The 26,072-nt window shown below is 40.8% G+C and overlaps 1 protein-coding gene across 1 annotated transcript in view; it reads right to left on the bottom strand.

Moving 5' to 3' along the window:
• Positions 1-26,072, bottom strand: part of LOC124787626 (pyridoxal phosphate homeostasis protein) — a 70,115-nt gene that overhangs the window by 40,425 nt on the left and 3,618 nt on the right. The window contains exons 4-5 of the mRNA XM_047254387.1: positions 23,935-24,145; positions 117-259 (exon numbers count right to left, since the gene is read on the bottom strand). Of these exons, the coding sequence (XP_047110343.1) occupies positions 117-259; positions 23,935-24,145 (354 nt within the window). The remainder of the gene's footprint in view (positions 1-116; positions 260-23,934; positions 24,146-26,072) is intronic.

Raw genomic sequence — 26,072 nt, 5'->3', positions numbered from 1 at the left:
GTCCTGTGTATCCTTTCACATTTTTTAAATCTTCAAATGCACCACATATGCTTGCTTCACTGTATGTACATCAAACCTCAACAAAAATAAAATAAATGAGTAAAAGCAGAACTTACAAGAAAGTCAGGATTTGGGCCCAAAGCTGTATCATAGCCATATATGCCAATTGTCATCAAACCAACAAATTCCAGATTCTGACAGGAATCTTTAACGTATTTCACGACTGACACAGCCTCTTCTGGTTCACATCCACTTTTCTCTGGAAAAATTAAGCCAATGTCAGAATTCTATCGGTTATAGGAATATCAAAAGCTGCAAGCTTAATGAAGTTGTACTACTACACGACAACTTTGAAACTCATAAAAGTAAATATATACTGTAATAAAAGTAAAAGGTACAATCAGGCTAGTTATTAGTGTCGAATGCTAGCCAATTACAAAATATAATAATTGCAGGAAGTGAGCGTTTTATATGAGCTATGTTAAAAATACATTGTGTAGTAAATTAGATGGAATCAATACTTTATATTTTTCTGCACCACAATCAGTGAAGGCATGTATTTGGGGAGTTCTTGAAATTTTGCATGGCTATGGCCAGAAGGTAGAAGCAAGTGACCAGAGGATACGTCAGGTAGTACACACTGACAATGTTTATATTAAGTTAATAGTTCTGCAAGGCAGGTTTATGACACCACTTACAGGCACTACAATCAAGTGTGGAGATGGGTGTGGAGTAATCAGGCGCAACACAGGGCACTGACATACTATGAAAAACTTGTGTGTTGCAGCTACAACAGTGCTTAATCTGTATGCAGGGGCCAGAGAAAGCTGATGTTATAATTATTAAGGAACACTCCAGTCATCCCCTCCAGAGGGACTACGTCAGAGGCGTAGGAAAAGGAGTATAAATAAGGGAGCCCAAAGACACGAGTGAGTAGCCATGTTGCTATTCTGTCTGTCTGGAACTGGAGAGAATGACTATTGTTTAGCTTACAGGCCAACCACTATGACCAACTGGACCACTGAATCAACCACCACACACTGCTTTATGGACAAGCAACAGCTGTAGTTGAGTGCGTCCAAAACTTGGCTCTGCACTGGTGTGGGGAGCATTCACACTGATGCCCATATGCATGCCGCACTGCCATCGCCTGGATCAGCTGAGGCAGTGCGTATCCTTCGATGGAAGGAAGTCCATACTTGCCTATTTATCTCTGCATGCCCCGGTGATTCACCCCTCTCTCCCAAACTGTATCTGTCAATTATCCTGTCGCATTACACCCCACAAGGCTGACAGTCATAACCATTTAGTGCCAAGAGTGGTTGTTTCACTTCCCAACATGAAAAGTTGGGTCGCAATGTGTTCAATCATGTCCGGGGCTACCGTTTGGTGAGAGCGTTGGTTTTGGTGAGATGAGCCATTGGCACTTGACATGGATTTGGTGGTATCAGCTCAGCACAATGTGGTGTGATGAGTCTGGCTTAATTTATGTTATTTTTCATGTTTGCTCTTGGTGTCAGAGTTAATTTTGTGAGCTGGGGCATGCAATGTTTAGAGTTACTTTTGTTAAGCCGCAGGAAACTGTGGACTTATCTGTGTTTACAGGTAATGGTGGGCATGATAATTTAATGTCAGTAATGTGCCCAGTTGTAATTTGCCTGGACACAATTTGCCATATACCAGACCTATAATAGCTGCTTGTTCTGTGTGTATGCGAACTGGTTATCTGGCACGTAGCAGTGCTGAGTGTAAGTGGGCAATGATTTGCTGGAAGAATCAATTTGTGGTTAGGTTTTCGTGTGAGGGGTGGTTAAATGGAAGTTTGTGGTTTTTCAAAATTTCTTTTTGAACTGTTGAATTAAGGTAGAAGTAGAACGCACAAAATGGTGGAAACAAATGCTACTACTACACTACCATGGAAGCAGTTCTTGCTTTAACTCTGGGACTGCACATGTTAACAGAGGAACTGGGGCAAGAGAGGCAGAGAAATTTTGAACTTAATAGTGAGCCAGAAGCTTCAATTGGAGTCAGATGAAAATAAGTCTGGACTGAGAGTACCTTCAGTCCCTCATGACCTGCATTAATTAATTCCATTTTGGGCAAGGCAATGGAGGACGTGGTAGTTTTTATTATGGGTATTAGGGATGCTGTGGAAGCACATGGGTGGTAAGATGAGATAACCCCACATTTTGCCAGTATGTGGTTCGTAGGGGGACACCAAAAAAAAGCATAAACGTTTCGAGAGTGGGCTGCTAGACTGTGCCAGCAAAACACACACACACACACACACACACACACACACACACACACACACACACACACACACACACACACACACACACACACACAGAGAGAGAGAGAGAGAGAGAGAGAGAGAGAGAGAGAGAGAGAGAGAGAGAGACGAGGACAATGTTGGAACACAAAGAGTGGACCACCAGGTGTTTGCTTCTGAAATCAGGTGTTAGATGTGTTCAGGAGGGGCATGTAAGGAAGCAATGCAGACAACCAGAATGTGTGTGGTGGAGTGGGCCACAGGGCACCTAACTAGAAATAGGAAAGATGGGAAGCAGCATTAATAGAAACAGCTGTTAAACACAAATGGAAGTGCTTCGACCCTTTAAAGGTAGTCCTGATAGACCTTAACAATACACAAGTTAGTGAACAGACAGAATGCTGCTTGATGAATGGCAGGAAACATTCTTTTTATGGATACAGAGGCACATGTATCCATTGTAAGTATGGACTTCATAGGAAAGGGGAGACTGGGGCCATGACATGATGTAGGTTATGTGTGGTTGGCAATAATAGTGTGGAACAATTGGATACAGCTGTACAAGAGTTTGCAGTTGGGAAAACTAAGTTCAGCAAATGTTGTAAGTACTGTCATGCATAAGCTAAGATTATGCACTGATTCTCAGGCTAGGGTTTCTCGACAGACATCCATGGTACGGTTGATCTTTGGCAACCCACAGGAGGATTCAGTGAGACTATATTTCAATTGGGGGAAACAGTTGCTACTGAGGCAATGGTGCAAGGTTCACTTAACGTGAGGGTTAGACCACCTGAACTGCGTACATTTTCAGTAAAGACTGATCAGCAGGATAAAATACCATCAGTTACGGGGAAGATAGTGCGAGTTTCAGGGATACCGATTTGCCAAGAGAAATATTATATATGGCTGAAACCCTCTTACGCAATGAACAGCCAGGTAGTTCACATGTTTTGTGAAGTGTAGTTTGGTGCATGTGTGACATTTATGGGGAATTGACAATTCTGGTTAGATGGACAACTTTGACAGATGGGAGGTGATTCTGACAAATAGTGCAGTAATAGCCACTCTGGAAGTCTTGTAAACATGCAGACTTCGATAGGTTGAGTCCAGAGGAAAGCCGCAAGCAAACCGTCAACATGGTAGTGTTGCAAGGGAAAAGGGGTCACAAAGGACAGTGATCAAAAAGCCATGGAAAATTTGTTGTTGAGGTTTAGTGATTTATTCTGGATAAGAAAATACGCATGTTGTTGTTGTTGTTGTTGTGGTCTTCAGTCCTGAGACTGGTTTGATGCAGCTCTCCATGCTACTCTATCCTGTGCAAACTACTTCATTCCCCAGTACCTACTGCAACCTACATCCTTCTGAATCTGGTTAGTGTATTCATCTCTTGGTCTCCCTCTACAATTTTTACCCTCCACGCTGCCCTCCAATCCTAAATTGGTGATCCCTTGATGCCTCAGAACATGTCCTACCAACGGATCCCTTCTTCTAGTCAAGTTGTGCCACAAACGTCTCTTCTCCCCAATCCTATTCAATACCTCCTCATTAGTTATGTGATCTACCCATCTAATCTTCAGCGTTCTTCTGTAGCACCACATTTCGAAAGCTTCTATTCTCTTCTTGTCCAAACTATTTATCGTCCATGTTTCACTTCCATACAAATACTTTCAGAAATGACTTCCTGACACTTAAATCTATACTCGATGTTAACAAATTTCTCTTCTTCAGAAACGCTTTCCTTGCTGTTGCCAGTCTACATTTTATATCATCTCTACTTCGACCATCATCAGTTATTTTGCTCCCCAAATAGCAAAACTCCTTTACTACTTCAAGTGTCTCATTTCCTAATCTAATTCCCTCAGCATCACCCGACTTAATTCGACTTCATTCCATTATCCTCGTTTTGTTTTTGTTGATGTTCATCTTATATCCTCCTTTCAAGACACTATCCATTCCATTCAACTGCTCTTCCAAGTCCTTTGCTGTCTCTGACAGAATTACAATGTCATCGGCGAACCTCAAAGTTTTTATTTCTTCTCCATGGATTATAATACCTACTCCGAACTTTTCTTTTGTTTCCTTTATTGCTTGCTCAATATACAGTTTGAATAACATCGCGGATAGGCTACAACCCTGTCTCACTCCCTTCCCAACCACTGCTTCCCTTTCATGCCCCTTGACTCTTGTAACTGCCATCTGGTTTCTGTACAAATTGTAAATACCCTTTTGCTCCCTGTATTTTACCCCTGCCACCTTCAGAATTTGAAAGAATATTCCAGTCAACATTGTCAAAAGCTTTCTCTAAGTCTACAAATTCTAGAAACGTAGGTTTGCCTTTCCTTAATCTAGCTTCTAAGATAAGTCGTAAGGTCAGTATTGCCTCACGTGTTCCAACATTTCTATGGAATCCAAAATTATCTTCCCAAGGTCGGCTTCTACCAGTTTTTCCATCGTCTGTAAAGAATTCGCGTTAGTATTTTGCATCCGTGACTTATTAAACTGATTGTTCGGTAATTTTCACATCTGTCAACACCTGCTTTCTTTGGGATTGGAATTATTACATTTTTTTCAAGTCTGAGGGTATTTCGCCTGTCTCGTACATCTTGCTCACCAGATGGTAGAGTTTTGTCAGGACTGGCTCTCCCAACGCTGTCAGTTGTTCTGATGGAATGTTGTCAAATCCCAGAGCTTTGTTGTGACTCTGGTCTTTCAGTGCTCTGTCAAACTCTTCACGCAGTTTCATATCTCCCATTTCATCTTCATCTACATCCTCTTCCATTTCCATAATATTGTCCTCAAGAACGTCGCCCTTGTATAGTCCCTCTATATACTCCTTCCACCTTTCTGCTTTCCCTTCTTTGGTTAGGACTGGGTTTCCATCTGAGCTCTTGATATTCATACAAGTGGTTCTCTTTTCTCCAAAGGTCTCTTAAATTTTCCTGTAGGCAGTATCTATCTTACCCCTAGTGAGATAAGCCTCTACATCCTTACATTCGTCCTCTAGCCATCCCTGCTTAGCCATTTTGCACTTCCTGTTGATCTCATTTTTGAGACGTTTGTATTCCTTTTTGCCTGCTTCATTTACTGCATTTTTATATTTTCTCCTTTCATCAATTAAGTTCAATATTTCTTCTGTTACCCAAGGATTTCTACTAGCCCTCGTCTATTTACCTACTTGATCCTCTGCTGCCTTCACTACTTCATCTCTCAAAGCTACCCATTCTTCTTCTACTGTATTTTTTTGCCCCATTCCTGTCAATTGTTGCCTTATGCTCTCCCTGAAACTCGGTACAACCTCTGGTTTAGTCAGTTTATCCAGGCCCCATCTCCTTAAATTCCCACCTTTTTGCAGTTTCTACAGTTTTAATCTACAGTTCATAACCAATAGATTGTGGTCAGAGTCCACATCTGCCCCTGGAAATGTCTTGCAATTTAAAACCTGGTTCCTAAATCTCTGTCTTACCATTATATAATCTATCTGATACCTTTTAGTATCTCCAGGCTTCTTCCATGTATACAACCTTCTTTTATGATTCTTGAACCAAGTGTTAGCTATGATTAAGTTGTGCTCTGTGCAAAATTCGACCAGGCGGCTTCCTCTTTCATTTCTTCCCACCAATCCATATTCACCTACTACATTTTCTTCTCTCCCTTTTCCTACTACCGAATTCCAGTCACCCATTACTATTAAATTTTAGTCTCCCTTCACTACCTGAATAATTTCTTTTATTTCATCATACGTTTCTTCAATTTATTTGTCATCTGCAGAGCTAGTTGGCATATGAACTTGTACTAGTGTAGTAGGCGTGGGCTTCGTGTCTATCTTGGCCACAATAATGCGTTCACTATGCTGTTTGTAGTAGCTTACCCGCATTCCTACTTTTTTATTCATTATTAAACCTACTCCTGCATTACCCCTATTTGATTTTGTATTTATAACCCTGTATTCGCCTGACCAAAAGTCTTGTTCCTCCTCCTACTGAACTTCACTAATTCCCACTACATCTAACTTTAACCCATCCATTTCCCTGTTTAAATTTTCTAACCTACCTGCCCGATTAAGGGATCTGACATTCCATGCTCCGATCCGTAGAACGCCAGTTTTCTTTCTCCTGATAACAACGGTCTCTCAAGTAGTCCCCGCCCAGAGATCCGAATGGGGGACTATTTTACCTCCGGAATATTTTACCCAAGAGGACGCCATCATCATTTAACCATACAGTAAAGCTGCATGCCCTCGGGAAAAATTACGGCTGTAGTTTCCCCTCTCTTTCAGCCGTTCGCAGTACCAGCACAGCAAGGCCATTTTGGTTATTGTTAGAAGGCCAGATCAGTCCATCATCCAGACTGTTGCCCCTGCAACTACTGAACAGGCTGCTGCCCCTCTTCAGGAACCACACGTTTGTCTGGCCTCTCAACAGATACCCCTCAATTGTGGTTGCACCTACGGTACGGCTATCTGTATCGCTGAGGCACCCAAGCCTCCCCACCAACGGCAAGGTCCATGGTTCTTTGGGGGGCAAATATGCATGTAATTCTAATAATAAAGCCTTTTCATTTATTTTCAAAATTAGTATGAGATTTCGCTTCCACTCAACACAATTATTTATTTCCAAACTTTGGCTTTAAAATATCTGGAAAATCTCGTACCCTCACACTAGTCTCCAATGACTCAGGCAGTAATGTCACTGGGAGGTATAACAACGAAAACAATTTTTTTACAGTATAATGTAATTGGGTAGATAAAAAATCTACTCACCAAGTGGTGGCAGAACACACATATAAGAGAAGGCTATAATTAGGCAAGCTGTCAGAGTGGCTCCTCCTCCAGACAGAAGGGTATGAGGGGGGGAAAAAAGGAGTGAAGGAAAAGGACTGGAGAGGCCTAGGAAAAGGGGTAGAATTTGGACAAGACAACCAGAACTGTTGGTCACTAGAGACTTACTGAGTGGGATGAGAAGGAATGATTAGCTGTTGGGGCCTGCACCGGATGAGATTTGAAAACCTGAGAGCTTAAAGTGGCAGACAGGGTAATTGACAAGACAGATTATTACTAAAACATTGTGCACGAGTTTAAGAGTGGAAAGCTGAGTGCATCGTACATAACAGAGGTGGGATGGGGACAGCAAAAAATAGACAGGTAAGAAAATGAAAGATGCAGAAAACTAAAATGGATTGAAGAATGTAGTTACTGTGAAGAGATGCTGAGATGGTACAAATAAAGGCAAATAAAGACCAGGTGGGTGGCGAGGACCAAGGACATGTTGTGCCGCTAGTTCCCACCTATAGAGTTCTGAAAAACTGGAGTCTGGGAGAAGAATCCAGATGGTGCATATTAATTTCTTCCATCTTAGCATTTCTTCACGGTAACTACTCCTTTCTTCCCTCTGATTTAGTTTTCTACATCTCATTTCCTTAACTATGTATTTTTTGCTATCCCCCTCACACCTCTGTTACATACAATGTAATTAGCTTTTCACTCTTATTAACTTATGCACAATGTTTTAGTAGTAATCTCTGTTCTGCATATTACCCTGTCTTCCACCTTTAAGCTCTCAGTTTTCAAATCTCGTCTGGTGCAGTCCCAAACAATCAATCTTTCCTTCTCAACCTGTTCCCTTCTCCTGGATCTCTCCAGTCCTTTTCCTTCATCCCTCTTCCCTCCCCTTTAACCCTTCTGCCTAAAGAAGGAGCCACTGGCTCCAAGAGCTTGCCTAATTATAGCCTTCTTTTATATGTGTGTTCTGCCACCACTTGGTGAGTAGACTTTTTATCCAGTGTTGCTGGTAGATAGGTGCACACAAGTGAAAGTTATCATCTGTACGGTCGGATATGTGGACATGCAAAGCGTGTTTGTTTCTGGGGGAAGCAAATGGGATGAGTTGTGGGAAGGAGCTTCTGGCAGCTCCAATTTACTTCCAGAGAGCACACATTATACTCAATATTGATGCTGTAAACTGTACTGCTACAAAGGAGCAGGATTGAGTAAACTTGAGCTTCAGAAAAGTGGAATGATTATTAATGGCATGACTTGTGAGGTAATCGGGATACAAGTGTGAGGGGAAGTTCCACTTGGGAACACTAAACTGTGAATTGAGGTATTGCCCTCAATAAAAAAAAATGTTTAAAGTTAAGGTGGTTTCGTGGGAGCCCAATAGTGAAGATTCAACATGAATCTTTGCAGAAGCATGGAGCTATGCTGTGCCACTAATGAGTATAGGCATGGATTTGGGGAGCTTTTTAAGATTCTGTGCATCTATAGTTAGAAGGTAGAAATTAAGGACCGATGGATACATTGGGTAGAGGGAACTGGCAATCTTAATATTAAGTAAATGGTTCTGTGAGACAGGTTTACGACAGATGAGGAAGCACTGCCTGGCTGACAGTAAATTAAGGTGGGGGAGGTGTGGAGTAATCAGATGCAACAAAGGACACTGATGTGATACGAAAAACCCGTATGTTGGATTTACAAGAGCCCCTAGCAACCTGTATGTGGGGGTCAATGAGGACTAGAAAAAGGTGACATAATTATTAAGGAACACTCAATATGTCACCTCCAGTGCGAATGCATCATAGGCATAGGAAAACAAGTAAGAATAAGGGAGGCCAGAGGTTCAAGGCACACAATTGCGTCACCATTCTGCCCATGCCTTGAACTGGAGATAATGATGATTGTTTAAGCTACAGGCCAACCACAATGGCTGCCTTGTGATGAATTTCAGTGACCAACCAGCCCGCTGAATCAACTGCCCAGCTCCATTGTACAGACGTGCTGCAGCCATGGCAGGGCAAGTCCGAAACTGGACACTGCATGGGAGTTGGGAGTGTGGAGGCAGCCAGCTTCCGTTCTGCCTGACGTCACTGGATCAACTGCATGCCGCTGTCTGCAAGAATGGAGCCGGGGCGTGGTCTCACAGCCTCTCAGGTCCAATGCTGTTATCAATCACCAACCAAGACACCTTGAGCAGCGGACTAGGGTCCCAAGGGTCTACTACAATGACAGCTGCTGGCTGTCACCCTTTGGTGTTTTACATGGGTGACCACAAGTACGCTTGAAGGAAGGTGACCACAAGTACGCTTGAAGGAATACCCAACCATGAACCATGCTCCAGAGGATAGACACAGAGATTCCGGCTCAACTGACACACACTGTCAGCCATGCAGTGTAACACAGATGGATTGTTCAGGTTCCACACCAGCAGATTCCAACACTGGTGTTTGCACTGACACACGTATACATGCTACACCGTCATTGCCTGGGTCAGCAGAGATACTGTGTATTCTTCAATGGATTAAAATCAATTTCATGCTAGCCTCTGTATCTCTGCACACCCCGGTGTGATTCACCCCTATATCCTTTGATTCACCCCTCTATCCCAAACCATCTCTTAGTCGTCCTGGTTCATTAACCCCGAGGCCAGGAGGTCGTAACTTGCAATAACATTTACTTCCATACATGAATTACCATTACATGCAACTGGCACAGTAATTATGGATGTTGTGTTAATCAAATGACAAAATAATCTCAATTTTCTGGAAACATTTTTTCTTGATACTAAAAAGAAAAAGCGAGAAAGAAAAATTTGAGCACAGGGAGTAGATCAAGAAAGGAAGACAAGACTTGGAATGCCAACAACCACAACACACGAATTTCACAGAGGTTCTGTACTCTAAATGTTTCCAGCCATTCAATCCTTTTTCTTGCTGCCATTAAATTATTCACACATCCTATTTGCAAGAACCAAATAGGCCATATATTAATGGATGCTAGACACAGATTGAGACCGTTAAGTCATGAGGTGCAGAAATAGGATCAGACAACTATCTTGTACTGACAAACTATACAATGCAGAAACAGCAGAAGAGGTGCTGATCAGATAATAAATGCACATCTACTGAAAGAGGACCACGTCAATGATAGACACAACTGAAATATGAAACAGGTCTGGTGTGCACGAAGAAGTGAGAGATGATGTAAACAAGTTATGATGCAAGCTCAAGATCAAAATCAAACATGCTGCAGATGAAGTGATGAAACTACTGGAGGAGGAGCAGAGGATGGTTTAGTGATAAGTGTAGAAACACAGTCAACAAGAGAAAATCAGTTAAACTGCTTGGCTGACTAACAAGAAAGAATAAGGCTGGATTTACATGGAGACAGCTAAAAGGCACGAAAAGTCCTCCAAACAGAAAGCAAGAGTATACAAACAGCATGATAACATTGGCAGGAAAGGATCAAACAGTAGGTAATACAAGATACTTTTACAGGACAGTCAGGTTCATCAAAAAGGACTAAATAGATAAAAAGTCATGCGGGATAAATGATAACAGATGAAAATTAAACCTACATAGGAATGGAAACACTATTTCGAAAAGAAGAAGAATTGTACAGAGAAGGTAGTCACAATACCAACAGCAGAAAAAGAACGAGTATGGAAGAGATAGGAGAAACCAGAGAAATGCTGAATAGAGGGAAGATATATCTTACGAGAGAGGGTGTATCACCTTATCTGTTTAAACTGGAGGAGAGAAAGGATCCCACAGAATGGAAGCAGCCTGTCATCTACCCAATATTAAAGAAAGGAGACCTAATGAAAGGCTGCTCCTACAGATGAATTACCTTACTACGCTCAACTTTTAAGATCATGAGCATGTTGTTGCTGAAGTGGCTAACAGCATACATCAAGGAGGTGCTTTGATTCCAACAAGCAAGATTTAGTAACGAAAAATGAACTGTAGACCAGCTATATATAATACTGGAAATGCTACCAAAGGGCTGGAAATTTTGGAGAGATGTTCACTGTATTTTTGTGGACTTCCAAAAAGCATACGAGCTGCCTCTGTTCCTTTCTGTTTAATCTGCTCGAGGAAAGTGCAATGAGAAAGGTAACAAGCCTGGAGACAGGAATACAGCTGGGTAGAAGGATCAAAGCACTGCCCTATGCGAATGATGATGTTTTAATAGCACAGAATGAGCTAGATCTAGTTCACATGACAGGAGTGTTAATGGAAGAGGCAATGAGAGCAGGCTTGAAATGGTACCCTCGTGCTTGCCTGATATGTTTTAGCAATGCATGAAAAATGAAACAGAACAACTAAGTGGGTGAACAAAAATTAAGATTCAATGCTCCATTGGTGAAGTCAGACGAGAACATGAGCTCGGATTGAGGAAGAAAATCAAATGAGTCATTGTTCCATTCACTTTAAATGATTCTGAAAAACCTAAATCTCGACCAGTGGTAAACAAGTTGAACAACCATTAATCCTAAGGCGAAACAATCATTTTGTCAACTAGTTTATCTGATCAGTCAGCTGTATGAAATGTTGTACAGGAAGATTTTAAATGGCCGCTACTTTAGTTGTGAGCAGGGAAAGGTCTAAAATTATTAAACTATTCAGAAGACAAATGACATTTAGGATAAAAATTGAATAAGTAAATAAAATTTAGAGCAAATTGATAAGCATGTGCCTGGTCAGAGAAAAGGTTGCTCAAATTCACTAGCATTAGTAACAACCAATGAGACTGCTGCTAATTGTATTTAAAACTCAACTCAAATCCATAATAATGTCTAGGTATTTTGCTAGCCTTATGAAAAAGATAAGATTGCTACTCGTTAAACAGTTGCGACTGGCACAACAAAAAGGTTGCTCTCATATATTATCATTCAATGTATGATACTAATTGATCATGTTAAAGCAATACATGGATTTACAATAAACTGGAATGAGGAGATGAAAGAAATGTATTCCAGTTTAATCATCTAATAATATACCGGGTGGTTACAATTAACTGGCAGTGTTCAGAGTGCTGCAGAACAGACTGTATACATCACAGGATGCTGAACCATCATGGAGATGTTCATTAATTGGTGCAGTTGCAGAGTATGCTGAAAAAGTAATAGCTCCACTTTCTACCACTAGGTGAAAATACGGCACTGTAAGTGATCAGAGTGTAAAATGTTTCCAGTTCTCACACCAGTATGCTATTTGTAGCTTGACAAAATGTGCCGATTTCTTTAGGGTAGTGACTGTTCACGTACAGAATTAAAAAGGCTTAAGTTTTTTGTATGAAACGCCATGGCTATAGAGGAAAAAGACCATGCACTGCTGCTACAAGTGTTTTATTGGAACAGCAGCAATAGCAGTGACATACTACAGGAATATCACAAACAAAGAGCTGTGACAAGACCCCACCATGCCAATAAATGGGCTAAGGAATATGACCAAGAAGTTTGAAGAAACAGGCAAAGTAGGTGGTGCAGCAGGGAGAGGGAGGCAGACCATTTCCATGGCAGTTGTTGAAGTTTCTGTAGCTATAGCCAACCATGCAGCACATGCCCCAAATTCTGCAGTCAGTGTTCAAGCTGTCATGGGAATTTTCCTGCCCCTGGTCAACAGTTCAAAAAATTTTGCAGCACTTTTTACACTGCTATCCCTACAAGTTTCAGAACGTACACCAAATGAAGCCCTAAGGTAGACTACTATGCTATGACTGCCCTTCATTTCTTGATATGGTTGGAAATGAATTACATCCAGAGAATATTCTTTGAACAGATGAGGCACACTGTACTCTGCCCTGAATGCACAAAACTGTCACATATGTGATTCTACTAAACCACATGTTGTGCAGAACACCCAGTGTACTCAGCTTATGTGACTGTGTGCTGCCATTTCAAAAACTCCTCCATTCTCCGTCGGGTTTTCTTCAAGGAGACGACACCTCATAGGCCTGTTATGTTTATGGTGACATCTGCATATTATAAGAACCACTTTGTGCAACATTTGATTCCAGTTCTGCAAGAACCCAACAGTGTCCACACCACCATTTTCATGCGAGAAGGGGTGACACCACATATAATTTGCCAGATGAAAGATTTGCTTTGAGGAACCTTTGGTAATGACCACATCATCTCTAGGCAGTTTCGGGATGTGTGGTCTTTTGGATCTCCAAGCTAAATCCATGTGACTTCTGGTTGTGGGAATACCTGAAAGATTGTGTGTATCAGGGGCACATCCAGACAATTCCTGATCTGAAGACTAGCGATCATCATCATCATCATCTCACTCTGATTACACTGAATAGCCTGCTAGCAACTGTCGACCATGCAGTGTTACAGCTAAAGTATGTTGCCTAGCTGGAAGACATACTGAACATGTTTTTACTTGTTCTAATAAACATGCCAGAACCATTGTTATGTGTGGTCATTCCTCCCCTTTCCCTGCACCTGCACCACATTCTGACTGCATACAGCACCAAATTTTCAGTTGGTGGCAGAAAGTGGAACTATCATATTTATTTCCGGCATTTTCTATGAGTGCACCGGTTAATGACGACACCTACAATGTTTCAGCATCCTGCGATGTATAAAGCGTGCACTGTAGCAATCTGAAAATTACAGATGAATTATAACCATCTGGTAGTTCAAGCTCCCACATGTTCAGACACAATATCTATTTAATTGTTCTCTTAGTAGAAAGTTAAGTGTACCTAAGTAATCCACTAACATGGGATACCTATTCTCTCACCTCAACAGTAAAAATATTAATGTATCGAAACCAATTAAAAGCATGAACACATTGTAATGTAAGGTGGTAGACTGCATACACCATCTTGTCAAAAACCTGTGTAACAGATGTACACTTTGTAAATGAATGTGTTAAAGCATTCTGTATCTTAAAATAAATGCTTCCTAATTAAGGGAGTGTTGAAGCACAACACTCACTAGTGTTGCCATGCTAGCATTAAGTATAATAATGAACATATCAACTTTTCTGAAGGTTAACAAATAACTGAGCAAAAAATATTTTACATTTACCACAAAATTTTCCAGAAGTATTTTCACTATACTTCTGTCTTCAGTAAATCTTCAATTTATAGTTTTCTATTGTATGCAAAACAAGGTAAAGGCAACCACTTACCTATAGCTAATTGATGTGTGGCTCACAGGCACACTCAACAGTATTCACTACATTATGAGCACTCACTCTTCTAGTTGAAGGAGAGGGTAGCACATTAATGCAATGCAGGAGAGTGTCCACATTTTTTTTTTTTTTTTTTTTTTTTCTTTTTTTTTTTTTAATGTGGGGTTTAAGGGCGCTCAACTACTGAGGTCATTAGTGCCCAGTCACAGTTATTAGAGCACATGGAATCTAGTAAAACTCAAGGGGAGGGGGGGACACCATAAAGGCTTGACAAAGATGCAGATAAAATAAGTAAAAAAGTTAGATGTCTTCGGACAAGCCAGTCAAAGTTATAAAATGCAGAACACGAGCAGCTGCTCGAGCGTCATCAGCTAAAATATCCGGTAAAGTAGATGGCAGGGACAGGACAACACGAGATTGACTAAAGCGGGGACACGACAATAAAACATGGCGCACTGTTAATGCCTGACCACAAGGGCACTGCGGGGCTGGGTCACCGGAGAGCAGGTAGCGGTGGCTAAACCGGCAATGCCCAATCCGCAACCTGGTCAGAAGGACCTCCTCTCGCCGAGATGGTCGGGAGGAGGTTGTCCAAGCAGTTGGGAGCGGTTTTACTGCCCGGAGCTTGTTTCCTTGGAGGGATGACCAAGCATCCCACCACAACGACACAAGCCTCTTACAAACATCCCCACAAACGTCAGATGACGGAACACAATGGGAGGCTGGCCGAGGCAGGAGGACTGCAGCCTTGGCTGCAGCATCCGCAGCCTCATTCCCAGGCACTCCTACATGTCCGGGAACCCACAGAAAGCTGACAGGAGAACCATTATCAGTGAAAGAATGGAGGGACTGCTGTATCCGTTGAACCAAGGGATGGACCAGATAGGGAGCTCCAAGGCTCTGAAGAGCACTGAGTGAGTCAGAGCAGAGTACATACAATGAATGGCGGTGGCGGCGGGCATACTGAACGGCCTGATGGAGAGCAAAAAGCTCGGCCGTAAAGCTGGAACATTGGTCGAGGAGCCGGTATTTAAAGGTGGCGCCCCGCTGTTTTAGTCTATGTTATATGAAACATTCATTATCTTGAATTGAAATTTAAATATGAAGAATGTTAGGACTGCCAACAAATGTGGAAACAAGATACCTGAATCATCAAACTGCCAGTTAAAAGAATACTGTGTAACAACCAACTGGTAACATGTGATAACTAATCGTAACAACGAGGGTCAAAACCCTTGAGGGCTGAATATATTCCCTTTTAACAATTTATCAAGCCCCTGATACACCTCGTAAGAGTGCACATACTATACCATTAAATAACGTAAAATAATAGTCTCTAATAAAGTTGGAATCCAACGAATACATTCATGTGTTTAATACACGAAGAAAGTGAACGAACATACCACCTTGTTTAAAGGTTGACAAACCAATGAACAACTATCAAACATTTTATTCTCATTATTCATAATATCACCACAAATGCTATTTTCTGGATGAAGTACACGTGCAGTGTCCAACATAAACCTGTATGCAGCATCAGTGGACTATCATCCTCTTTCATAATCCCAGCTGGCATGAGAGTGAAATTCATTGCCTTGAGGTGAATCTACCTAAAGCTCAGTATGAATGATAGGGTATGCTAAGCAGTGAAAAAAATTTACAAGATTTTGTACATCTAAGTAGTGGCCTAAACTAGGTTTTAATATTATCACAGAGCTATACAGGGTGTATCAAGGCAAATACAAAACTGCAGTGAAGGTAGGTAGGTACAGGAAACCACAAAACACACACACACACACACACACACACACACACACACACACACACACACACACACACACTCTCTCTCTCTCTCTCTCTCTCTCTCTCTCTCTCTCTCTCTCTCCACCCATGTCAATAAAGGTACAAAAATAGATTCCATAGCTGGTATAGAAACAAACTTTCAACCTCTATACTAATCTTATCAAGAGAAAAATATACATTAGGGTTAACATAAACTCACTCATTAATGTCATGTATAAGATTCCTGGTTAGTCCAAAGGAATTAAAATTTTTGCAAAATTATCCGGGAATTTTTTGTTCTTCACATCAGTCTGTTAATTCAGAATACAATTAGGACTGCATTTCTAGTGTGTGCAAATCTTAATTTCTTTTAAAATATCCAAATAATGTTCCTTATCCACCTTATGTAATATAGTTATACAGTTTTCCATGTATTAGCAGTATGCATGTGCTTCTGGATGTGCTCCAACTGCTGAATGGTTATTTTGACCTGAATGTGTTCCTGAAACTTTATCATAAGTTAGCTGCCAGTCTACCCTACTTACACTGATAAGTTATGTTTTTATGTTATATTTCCTGACATGTTCCACACCCATGAGAATCATCTCATTTTTTCAGTCTATGGAACAAAAACTTAATCTAATATATTATGAACACTGGCCACAGAGATTTTGTGCTGGGGGCAGCACTGCATGTGTCACAATAAGGAAAGTACATAATAAGTAGAGCAGAGACAAGTGACAAATGGGGAACCTTTCTAATGACGACATAGGCCACAATGGAGAAATGCGCTGACATAAGAAACTTTAACAAAGACAAGATTGTTATGACCTGACACCTGGGAATGTACATCTCCAAAACAGCAAATCTGGTGAATCGTATGTATGCTAATGTCATAAGCATCTATGGAAAGTGGTCAAAGGACCATCAAACCAGGAATAGGCAACAAAGTGTTTGGCATAAATGCCCCATCACAGAACATGAAGGCTTCATCAGTCTGTTAAACAGGATAAATGGTGATCTTTCACAGATGGGATGAGATAGTAAAATGCTAGTACACGTAAGTGTTTCCGAGCACACCGTTTGATGCGTTTTGTTTAATATGGGGGCTGAACAGCGGAAGTCCCCTTTGTGTTTCCAAGCTGACACAAGGACATTATCAAATACGACTGCAATAGGCACTAACTCACTGAAAATGGAAACATGTCACTTGATCAAATAAATCATTTCTTGTTACACCAGATCGATGCTAGCGTCTAGATACTCTGTAATACAGTCAAACGGCTGCTTGGACGATACACCATACCTGCGACGAAGGTATGGGCGACATCCACCTGGGCTTTCATGGGTCCTGTGGTAATAACTGGAGGTGCCATGACAGCAGTAGAGATGTGACAATTATTGTGGATCACCAGCATCCCTATATGCTAGGTGCCTACTCAATGGTGATGGAATCTTCCAGCAGTATGACTGTCCATGTCACAGGACCATAATAGTGATATACTGGTTTGAGAAGCACAACAGTGAACTCTTGCTAATGCCCGGGCTGGAAAATTTCCCTAATGTGAATTCGTGGGACACACCCGCACCCAGAAACCATTGGTCTATAATCTGTGGGTCGACATCCAGTACCGTATAGATCTCGAAATCTACCCACAGCTTGTAGAATCCATGTCACATACAACTACTGCTGTATTGGGCTCTAAATTTTGACCAACACACTATAAAGAAAGAGATCATAGTGATTTGACTCATCCTCATATTTGATCACACTGACCACATGGTTTTGTTATATACATGGCTGACCACAATAATATTTATTGTACTTGAACCTTAAGTTGCCTGGTGATGCCCTACAAAGCTGAAACCCAGTTCACAACAAAATATAAATGGGATATTATGGAACATTAATACTGTGTATTTCAGTTTTTAATATGTCTGTGTTCCTCCAAGTACTGACAGAATAACCCATAAATGTTAAATAGATGGAAATCTCTTAAACAGTGTGTCTAACCCTGTTGCTAATCTCATTGCCTATTTGGAGAGCAATATGTATGCCACTTTTTAAGAAGTTGTCTTATTTTATTGATACTTTAGCAATATATGGTAAAATTGCAATTTTCATTCTCTTTTCATGTTTTGCATCCTCAAAAATTCTCATTATGCTGCGATTTTTTCTTCTTCTCTTTTATTTTATCTTTCTTTTATTAAGTTTCGGCTGTACCCATCAGTGCTGAGTATTTAGTGAACTGTGTCTCGTTGCTCAACAGTATTCTGTTTGGTGTGTGGGAGTCACAGTGTGGAATAATGTATGCTTATATTTGGCAGGGTAACATGAAGTGCAACAATTTAAATATGTTGTGTGTGTGTTACCCAGAAACATTAAAATGATGTTTTCCCAATGAAGGTAGGTATGTTAAAATTTAGAAAATTGGATCCCCAAACTGGTTCTTTCAAGAGTAAATTTCATTTAGTGATGCGAGTCATGACCAGGTCATATAGTTCACTGACCTCACTATCAGTTCCACACAAGAGAATCACGGTGTCATCCATTTATATACTGTACACACTATATTATTTGCCACCTGCTGTTGCTCAACGGAAAATTTAGTCTTAATCGAACCACAATTTTTTTCTAAGATGTAACTAAGAGCAGATACAGACTTGGGCCGCAATTTACTGATGAAGCGCAAGCTAATGCTTAACAGAATCATCCAGAACAATCAATGTGGAAATAAGTGGAATACTAAAGTACAGATGAATGATGAGACATGTGACATTCCCTGAGGCTGTAGATACTGCACAGAATGCAGTTCAGTTGAAGAGAGGATTAGTCATTACTAAAAAGAACAATCACAGAAGTTGGACACTGAACATAGGTACAAGGAAGGTAACAGAAGAAACCTTTGGTATTAGAAGAAGTACTTCAGTTGATCTGTGAAAGAAGTAAGTACAATAATGTTCAGGGAAAGAAAAGAATACAGCAATATAGCTCACACAGATTGAAGTAAACAGGAAAGCAAGGTAAAATGGCTCCAGAAAAAAGTGATAAGTTGAAAAATAAATGGTCACCTGGAGAACTGATTCAGTATCTAGAAAACTCTAAACAACCTCTGATGAAATAAAACAAAGGGCAGCAATATTTAGAGTGCAACAGAAATTCCATAGTTGAACACAAAAGAGAGACAATAGGTAGAAAAAGTACAGTGAAAGCATTTATGAGGGAGAAGACTTGTCTGATAATGTGATAAGAGGAGGAATGTAAGTTGATTTGGAAAACTTGAGAGATACAGTGGTAGTCAGAATTTAACAGAGCTCTAGAAGATTTGATATCAAATAAAACAGACGGCATATGAAACATTGTCAGAACTTCCAAAACGATTCCAACCAAATGACTTCAAAAATGGTTTGTAGATTATACGAAGCTGGTAAAAACCATCAAAGTTTCAGAAAATATCACCTGCATACAAGGTTGACTCAAGAAATTGTGGTTCATTTGTAATTTTGCAACAATGGTGTGTTCGAGCGAAATGTTATTGGCATTCTGATGGAAGTTTCATTATCGTATGTCTGTTAGTTACTGTTCAATGCTATATCAAGTAGAATGTTGTGTCGCACAATTTGGAAATTTTTTGAGGAGCAACGCGCCTACATTAAATTTTGCATGAAACTTAAGAAGAGACATACATAGCAAATGATGCAGGAAGCCTACAGTGATGAGTGTTTCAGCCATACTAAGTGTTAAGAATGGTTCACATGGCTTACAAATAGCCATACTGAAGTTAAAGATGTCCACCGACAATGATCATGTCAGGAACATTGACACTGTGCGTGCCAATCTAACATTGACTGTCCGAAAGATTGCAGAACAATGTAACATTTCAGTTGGATCATGTCATGAAATCCGGACACAGCATCTTGAAACGCTGTGTGTTGCCACCAAGTTGGTGCCATGGCTCATGAGTCAAGACCAGAAAGACCTTCGCCCCGCAGTCTGTGAAGAGCTTTTGGATCACACAAATGGGAACAAGATGTTCCTTAAGAGTGTCATAACTGGTGATGAGACGTCTCACTACAGTTACGAAGTTGAAGCCAAGGTTCAATCTTCACAATGGGTTGGGAAATGTTCTCCAAGACCAAAAAGAGCTCATCAAGTCATGTCAAATGTCAAAACCATGCTGATAGTTTTCTTTGACTTCGAAGGATTAGTTCATTATGAATTTGTGCCATATGGATATACTGTTAATCGAAGGTACTATCGGGACATGTTGCGATGCCTGAGAGCAAATGTGAGAAGGAAACGACCTGAAATGTGGAAAGACAATTCATGGCTCTTGCATCACAATAATGCACCTGCACATTCATTCCTGTAGGTGCGTAACTACTGCACTAAAAGCACATCACTGAGCCACCTCATCCTCTGTACTCTCCAGGCCTGGCTCCTGCAAACTTTTTTTTATTTCCAAAGATAAAAACCCCAGTTAAGAATGAAGATTTCTAATGACAGACAAGAGAAAAAAAAAAATTCTCAGGTAGCACTTCACACAATCCAGCAAGACCATACCAAGACTGCTTCCGGAAGTGGAAATGGCATTGTGAGGAGAGTATTTCAAAGGAGACTACGCACAATAAGTAAAAGATGTGCATAGAAAAAATTTTACGGGCAGAGATACAGAATTTTTTTTTGTATAGACCTTTTGATACTGAAGATAGAAACAGCAGACATATCTACATCATACTCCACAAGCCACTCAACGGTGTGGGGCAGAGTGTACCTCTGCCACCATTAACTGATCCTCCCTTCCCTGTTCAACTTGTAAATGGCACGCAGGAGAAATGACTGCTGACAAGACTATGTTGGCTCTAATTTCAAGAATTTTCTCATCATGGTCATTTAGTGAGATGTAAGAGGAAGTAATATGCTGTTTGACTCTTTCCAGAAAGTGTTGTCTCACAGTTTCAATAATAAACCTCTCTGTGACATACAAGGCCCCTTGTAATGTCTGCAACAGAAGTCTGTTGATACCACTGGAACACACTCGCACCTATTAATGATCCTGTGATGGAATGTGCCACTCTTTCTTCGTTATCCTCTACGTCCTAATAGTTCTGCCTGGTAACAATCCCATATTGATGAACAGTAGGCAAGAATCGGTCAAACAAGTGCCTCATAAGCCACTTCCTTCCTGGATGAGCTACATTTCCTTAAGATTCTTCCTATGAATCTCAATATGGTATCCACTTTTCCTCCTATTTGTTTTATGTGGCCATTCCACTAGAGGTTGTTCTGGGTGGTTACTCCTAGATATTTTAAACTAGATTCCGTTCCAGCAATTTGTCATCAACAGTGTAGTTTTACTGTAACGAACTTCTTTTCCTGTGTATGCTCAATATGTTATATTTATTCACATTCAGGATCAATATGTTATATTTATTCACATTCAGGGTCAACTGTCAGAGCGTACACCATAATCAACCCTGTGCAAGTAATTCTGCCAATCAATACTGTCTTCTGGCGTTGCTACTTTCTAATGACAACTGCATCATAACAGTCTTTAAGAGCTCTGACACTTTCTACTAGATCATTTATACACATTGTAAACGGTAACAGTCCTATCATATTTCCTTGGGGTACTTTACAAATTACCTTCACATCTACCAATTTTATTCCATTAAGGCATAGGCTTTAATCCAATCGCAAACATTGTCTGACAATCTGTAAAGGTCATTTTTTTTCACAAACCCGCAATGCAGGATGGTGTCAAATTCCTGAAGGCAAGGAACACAGCATCACCCGAACACAGTTGAACACAGTGTTATGAATCTCATGGAGGAACAGAGTGAGCTGAGTTTCACAAGATCTGTTTGTGGAACTCATGTTGATTTTTGTAGAGGATACGTTAATTCTCCAAAACTTCATCACTATTGAGCGTGAAACATTTTCTAAAATTCTACAACAGACTGAAGTCGACGATATAGACCCATAATTAATGCACCTATCCTATGGCCCTTACTGAAAACAGGAATGACCTGGACTTGTTTCCAGTCTCTAGGTACCCTCCCGAAACAAGGCCCCGGGAGTAGACAACATTCCATTGGAACTGCTGACGGCCTTGGGAGAGCCAGTCCTGACAAAACTCTACCATCTGGTGAGGAAGATGTATGAAACAGGCGAAATACCCTCAGACTTCAAGAAGAATATAATAATTCCAATCCCAAAGAAAGCAGGTGTTGACAGATGTGAGAATTACCAAACAATCAGTTTAATAAGTCACAGCTGCAAATTACTAACACGAATTCTTTACAGACAAATGGAAAAACTAGTAGAAGCTGACCTCGAGAAAGATCAGTTTGGATTCCGTAGAAACACTGGAACATGTGAGGCAATACTGACCTTACGACTTATCTTAGAAGAAAGATTAAGGAAAGGCAAACCTACGTTTCTAGCATTTGTAGACTTAGAGAAAGCTTTTGACAATGTTGACTGGAATACTCTCTTTCGAATTCTAAAGGTGGCAGGGGTAAAATACAGGGAGCAAAAGGCTATTTACAATTTGTACAGAAACCAGATGGCAGTTATAAGAGTCGAGGGACATGAAAGGGAAGCAGTGGTTGGGAAGGGAGTAAGACAGGGTTGTAGCCTCTCCCCGATGTTATTCAATCTGTATATTGAGCAAACAGTAAAGGAAACAAAAGAAAAATTTGGAGTAGGTATTAAAATCCATGGAGAAGAAATAAAAACTTTGAGGTTCGCCGATGACATTGTAATTCTGTCAGACAGAGCAAAGGACTTGGAAGAGCAGTTGAATGGAATGGACAGTGTCTTGAAAGGAGGATATAAGATGAACATCAACAAAAGCAAAACGAGAATAATGGAATGTAGTCGAATTAAATCGGGTGATGCTGAGGGAATTAGATTAGGAAATGAGACACTTGAAGTAGTAAAGGAGTTTTGCTATTTGGGGAGCAAAATAACTGATGATGGTCGAAGTAGAGATGATATAAAATATAGACTGGCAACAGCAAGGAAAGCGTTTCTGAAGAAGAGAAATTTGTTAACATCGAGTATAGATTTAAGTGTCAGGAAGTCATTTCTGAAAGTATTTGTATGGAGTGTAGCCATGTATGGAAGTGAAACATGGACGATAAATAGTTTGGACAAGAAGAGAATAGAAGCTTTCGAAATGTGGTGCTACAGAAGAACGCTGAAGATTAGATGGGTAGATCACATAACTAATGAGGAAGTATTGAATAGGATTGGGGAGAAGAGAAGTTTGTGGCACAACTTGACCAGAAGAAGGGATCGGTTGGTAGGACATGTTCTGAGGCATCAAGGGATCACCAATTTAGTATTGGGGGGCAGCGTGGAGCGTAAAAATCGTAGAGGGAGACCAAGAGATGAATATACTAAGCAGATTCAGAAGGATGTAGGTTGCAGTAGGTACTGGGAGATGAAGCAGCTTACACAGGATAGAGTAGCATGGGGAGCTGCATCATACCAGTCTCAGGACTGAAGACCACAACAACAACAACAACAACAACAACAACAACAACAACAACAGGTACCCTCTATTGCTCTAGTTATCTATGATAAACTGCTGCTAGAAGGAGTGTGAGTTCTTTCACATAATCTCTATACAATCTTACAGGCATATCATCTTCCTGATGCCTTGCTACTAGGCCTATTAAGCAATTCTAGTTGCTTTTCTATTCTGTGATCGGCTATCTCAGTATCTGCCATTTCGGCCTTCGTCCAATAATTGAAAGGAGAGGGATATTATGGTCTTCCACAGTGAAACAATTTCAAAAGCCCAAAATCAGTATTTCAGCCTCCTCCTATTTCTGTGCCAGTGTGGCTACTGAGTGACTGAATGGATATGGCTCAACCAAAGATGAAATTATTTACTGTAGAACAAATGTATTCACATGTTATTACAAATTTATAAAAACATTCTTACCTTCCTCACCGCTGGTATTTACTTGAACCATGACTTTCAGCTTGCTATTGTGGTGTAGTTTCTTCCAAGCAGCATCTAAAGCTGACGCCAATTTCTCAGAATGTACTGTTTCTACCATGAACAAACCAGGAGTACTTACAATCTTGTTCACTTTATTTCGTTGCAAGTGGCCAATGAAGTGCCAACAAATTTCTGGACATTTTTTGCAAATCTGGAAGGAAATTTGCAGCATTATTCTTCCGTAAATATTTCATTATAAAACAGAAAAACCTAAAAGGAAGAAGCCACATATGGTATTAGTAGGTTTGATTACTCTTCTGACTGATACCAGACTTCTCCATTTCAAGTAATAGTGCTATGTACATTATTTTAAAAAGTTTGAGGAAGCAAAATTAATTTTAACAATATTTCTGCAACTTTTATGAAAAAGAAAACAATAGAAAATCTAACAAGAAACTGTGGGCTTAATTAATGACAAAAATAGAAATAATTTGGCACATTTTTGTAACAAAACTTCAAAGCTAACATGTTATTATCCAGCAAGTAAGTACTGTTGTCAGACTGCAATAGCAGTTCTGTATACACCAAGGTGTCAAATCTCCCAAAAATCACAGATTCATACTCTATCCAGTCACAGAAGTATAAGATTCAGTACAAACTTTGCATTTGGTATGTGTTAATGTACTGCCTGCCTGTATGACACACATGCCTGTGTGTTCTTTTATTATCTCTGTTTTAATACCAACAATGTGAATTTCGAACTTACTTCTTCCAAAACTAAAAAGAGTAATCACTGTTCTTTACACAAGCTGTCAAAAGTAATATAAAATATATTTTCATAAAAATGACACAACCAACAAACCCGATAATGAACACTGCATCTTCATCTACATACACTGAACAGCCCGAAAATTACAATCACCTATCTCATTGCTGGTATGTCCACCTTTGGCATGGATAACAATGGCAATGCGTTAAGGCATGGACGTAAAGAGGTGTTGCTAGATCACTGGAGGGAGTTGGTATCACATCTGCACACCCAAGTAACCTAATTCCCATACATTCCGGGGAGGGGGGGGGGGGGGCACGGGCGATGAGCTCTGACACCACATTCGATCCCATCATCCCAGATGTGTTCAATCGGGTTCAGATCTGGCAAATTGAGGGGACAGGACATCAACTGGAACTCGCCACTGTGTTCCTTAAAGCACTCCATCACACTCCTGGCCTTGTGACAAGGTGCATTATCTTGCTGAAGAAATGCCACTGCTACTGGGAAACATGATTGTCATAAAGGGGTGTACAATACTCCTTGGGCACCAAGTTGCCCTGCACGAGCTCTGCTGGACCCATGGATGCCCGCTGAATGTTCCCCAATGCATAATGGAGCCACCGCCAGCTTGTCTCTGTCACAAAGTGCAGGTGTCAAGGAGCTGTTCCCCTGGAAGACAATGGATTCGCACTCTCCCACTGCCATGATGAAGATGGTATCCGGATTCTTCAGACATACAACACACTGCCACTGTCCCAATGTCCAGTGCCAATGGTGGCGAGCCCATTTCAGTCATAGTTGCCGATATCATTGTGTTAAACATGGGCACGTGCATGGGTCGTCAGGTGCACAGGCCCATTGTTAGGATGGTTCGGTTCAGTGTGTGTTTAGACATATTTGTACTGTGCCCAGCATTAAAGTCTGATGTTAGTTCTGGCACAGTTCACTGCCTGTGCTGTTTTCACCAATCTGCACAGCCTATGGTGCCCCAACAATGAGGGCCGGCCACCCACCCCCACAACATCTGGACATGGTTTCCCTTTCCCTGTGGTGTGAAGACACCACAGCGCTCCTCAAACACCTGACAAGTCGGGCAGTTTTCGAAATGCACATGCTGAGCCTCCAGGTCATCACAATCTGCCCTCTGTCAAACTCAAATTGTGCGTCTTCCTCATTCTACACATGGACTGCAGGCTCACTGATAATACAAGCACCAGGTGTGTGTGACTAGCAGTCATTCCTCCCAAGTGACACTGCTATTGCCAGGATGTGTTTATATTGATAGGTCGGTGGTCATAATGTTCTGACTGATCAGTGTATGTACCCTGCAAACCTGCTTATGGTTTATGGCAAGGGGAATTTGATA

This window comes from Schistocerca piceifrons, chromosome 3 (genome assembly GCF_021461385.2).
Source record: "Schistocerca piceifrons isolate TAMUIC-IGC-003096 chromosome 3, iqSchPice1.1, whole genome shotgun sequence".
In the NCBI taxonomy this organism is placed as follows: Eukaryota; Metazoa; Arthropoda; class Insecta; order Orthoptera; family Acrididae; genus Schistocerca; species Schistocerca piceifrons.
This window is presented reverse-complemented; position numbering and strand designations above follow the sequence as displayed.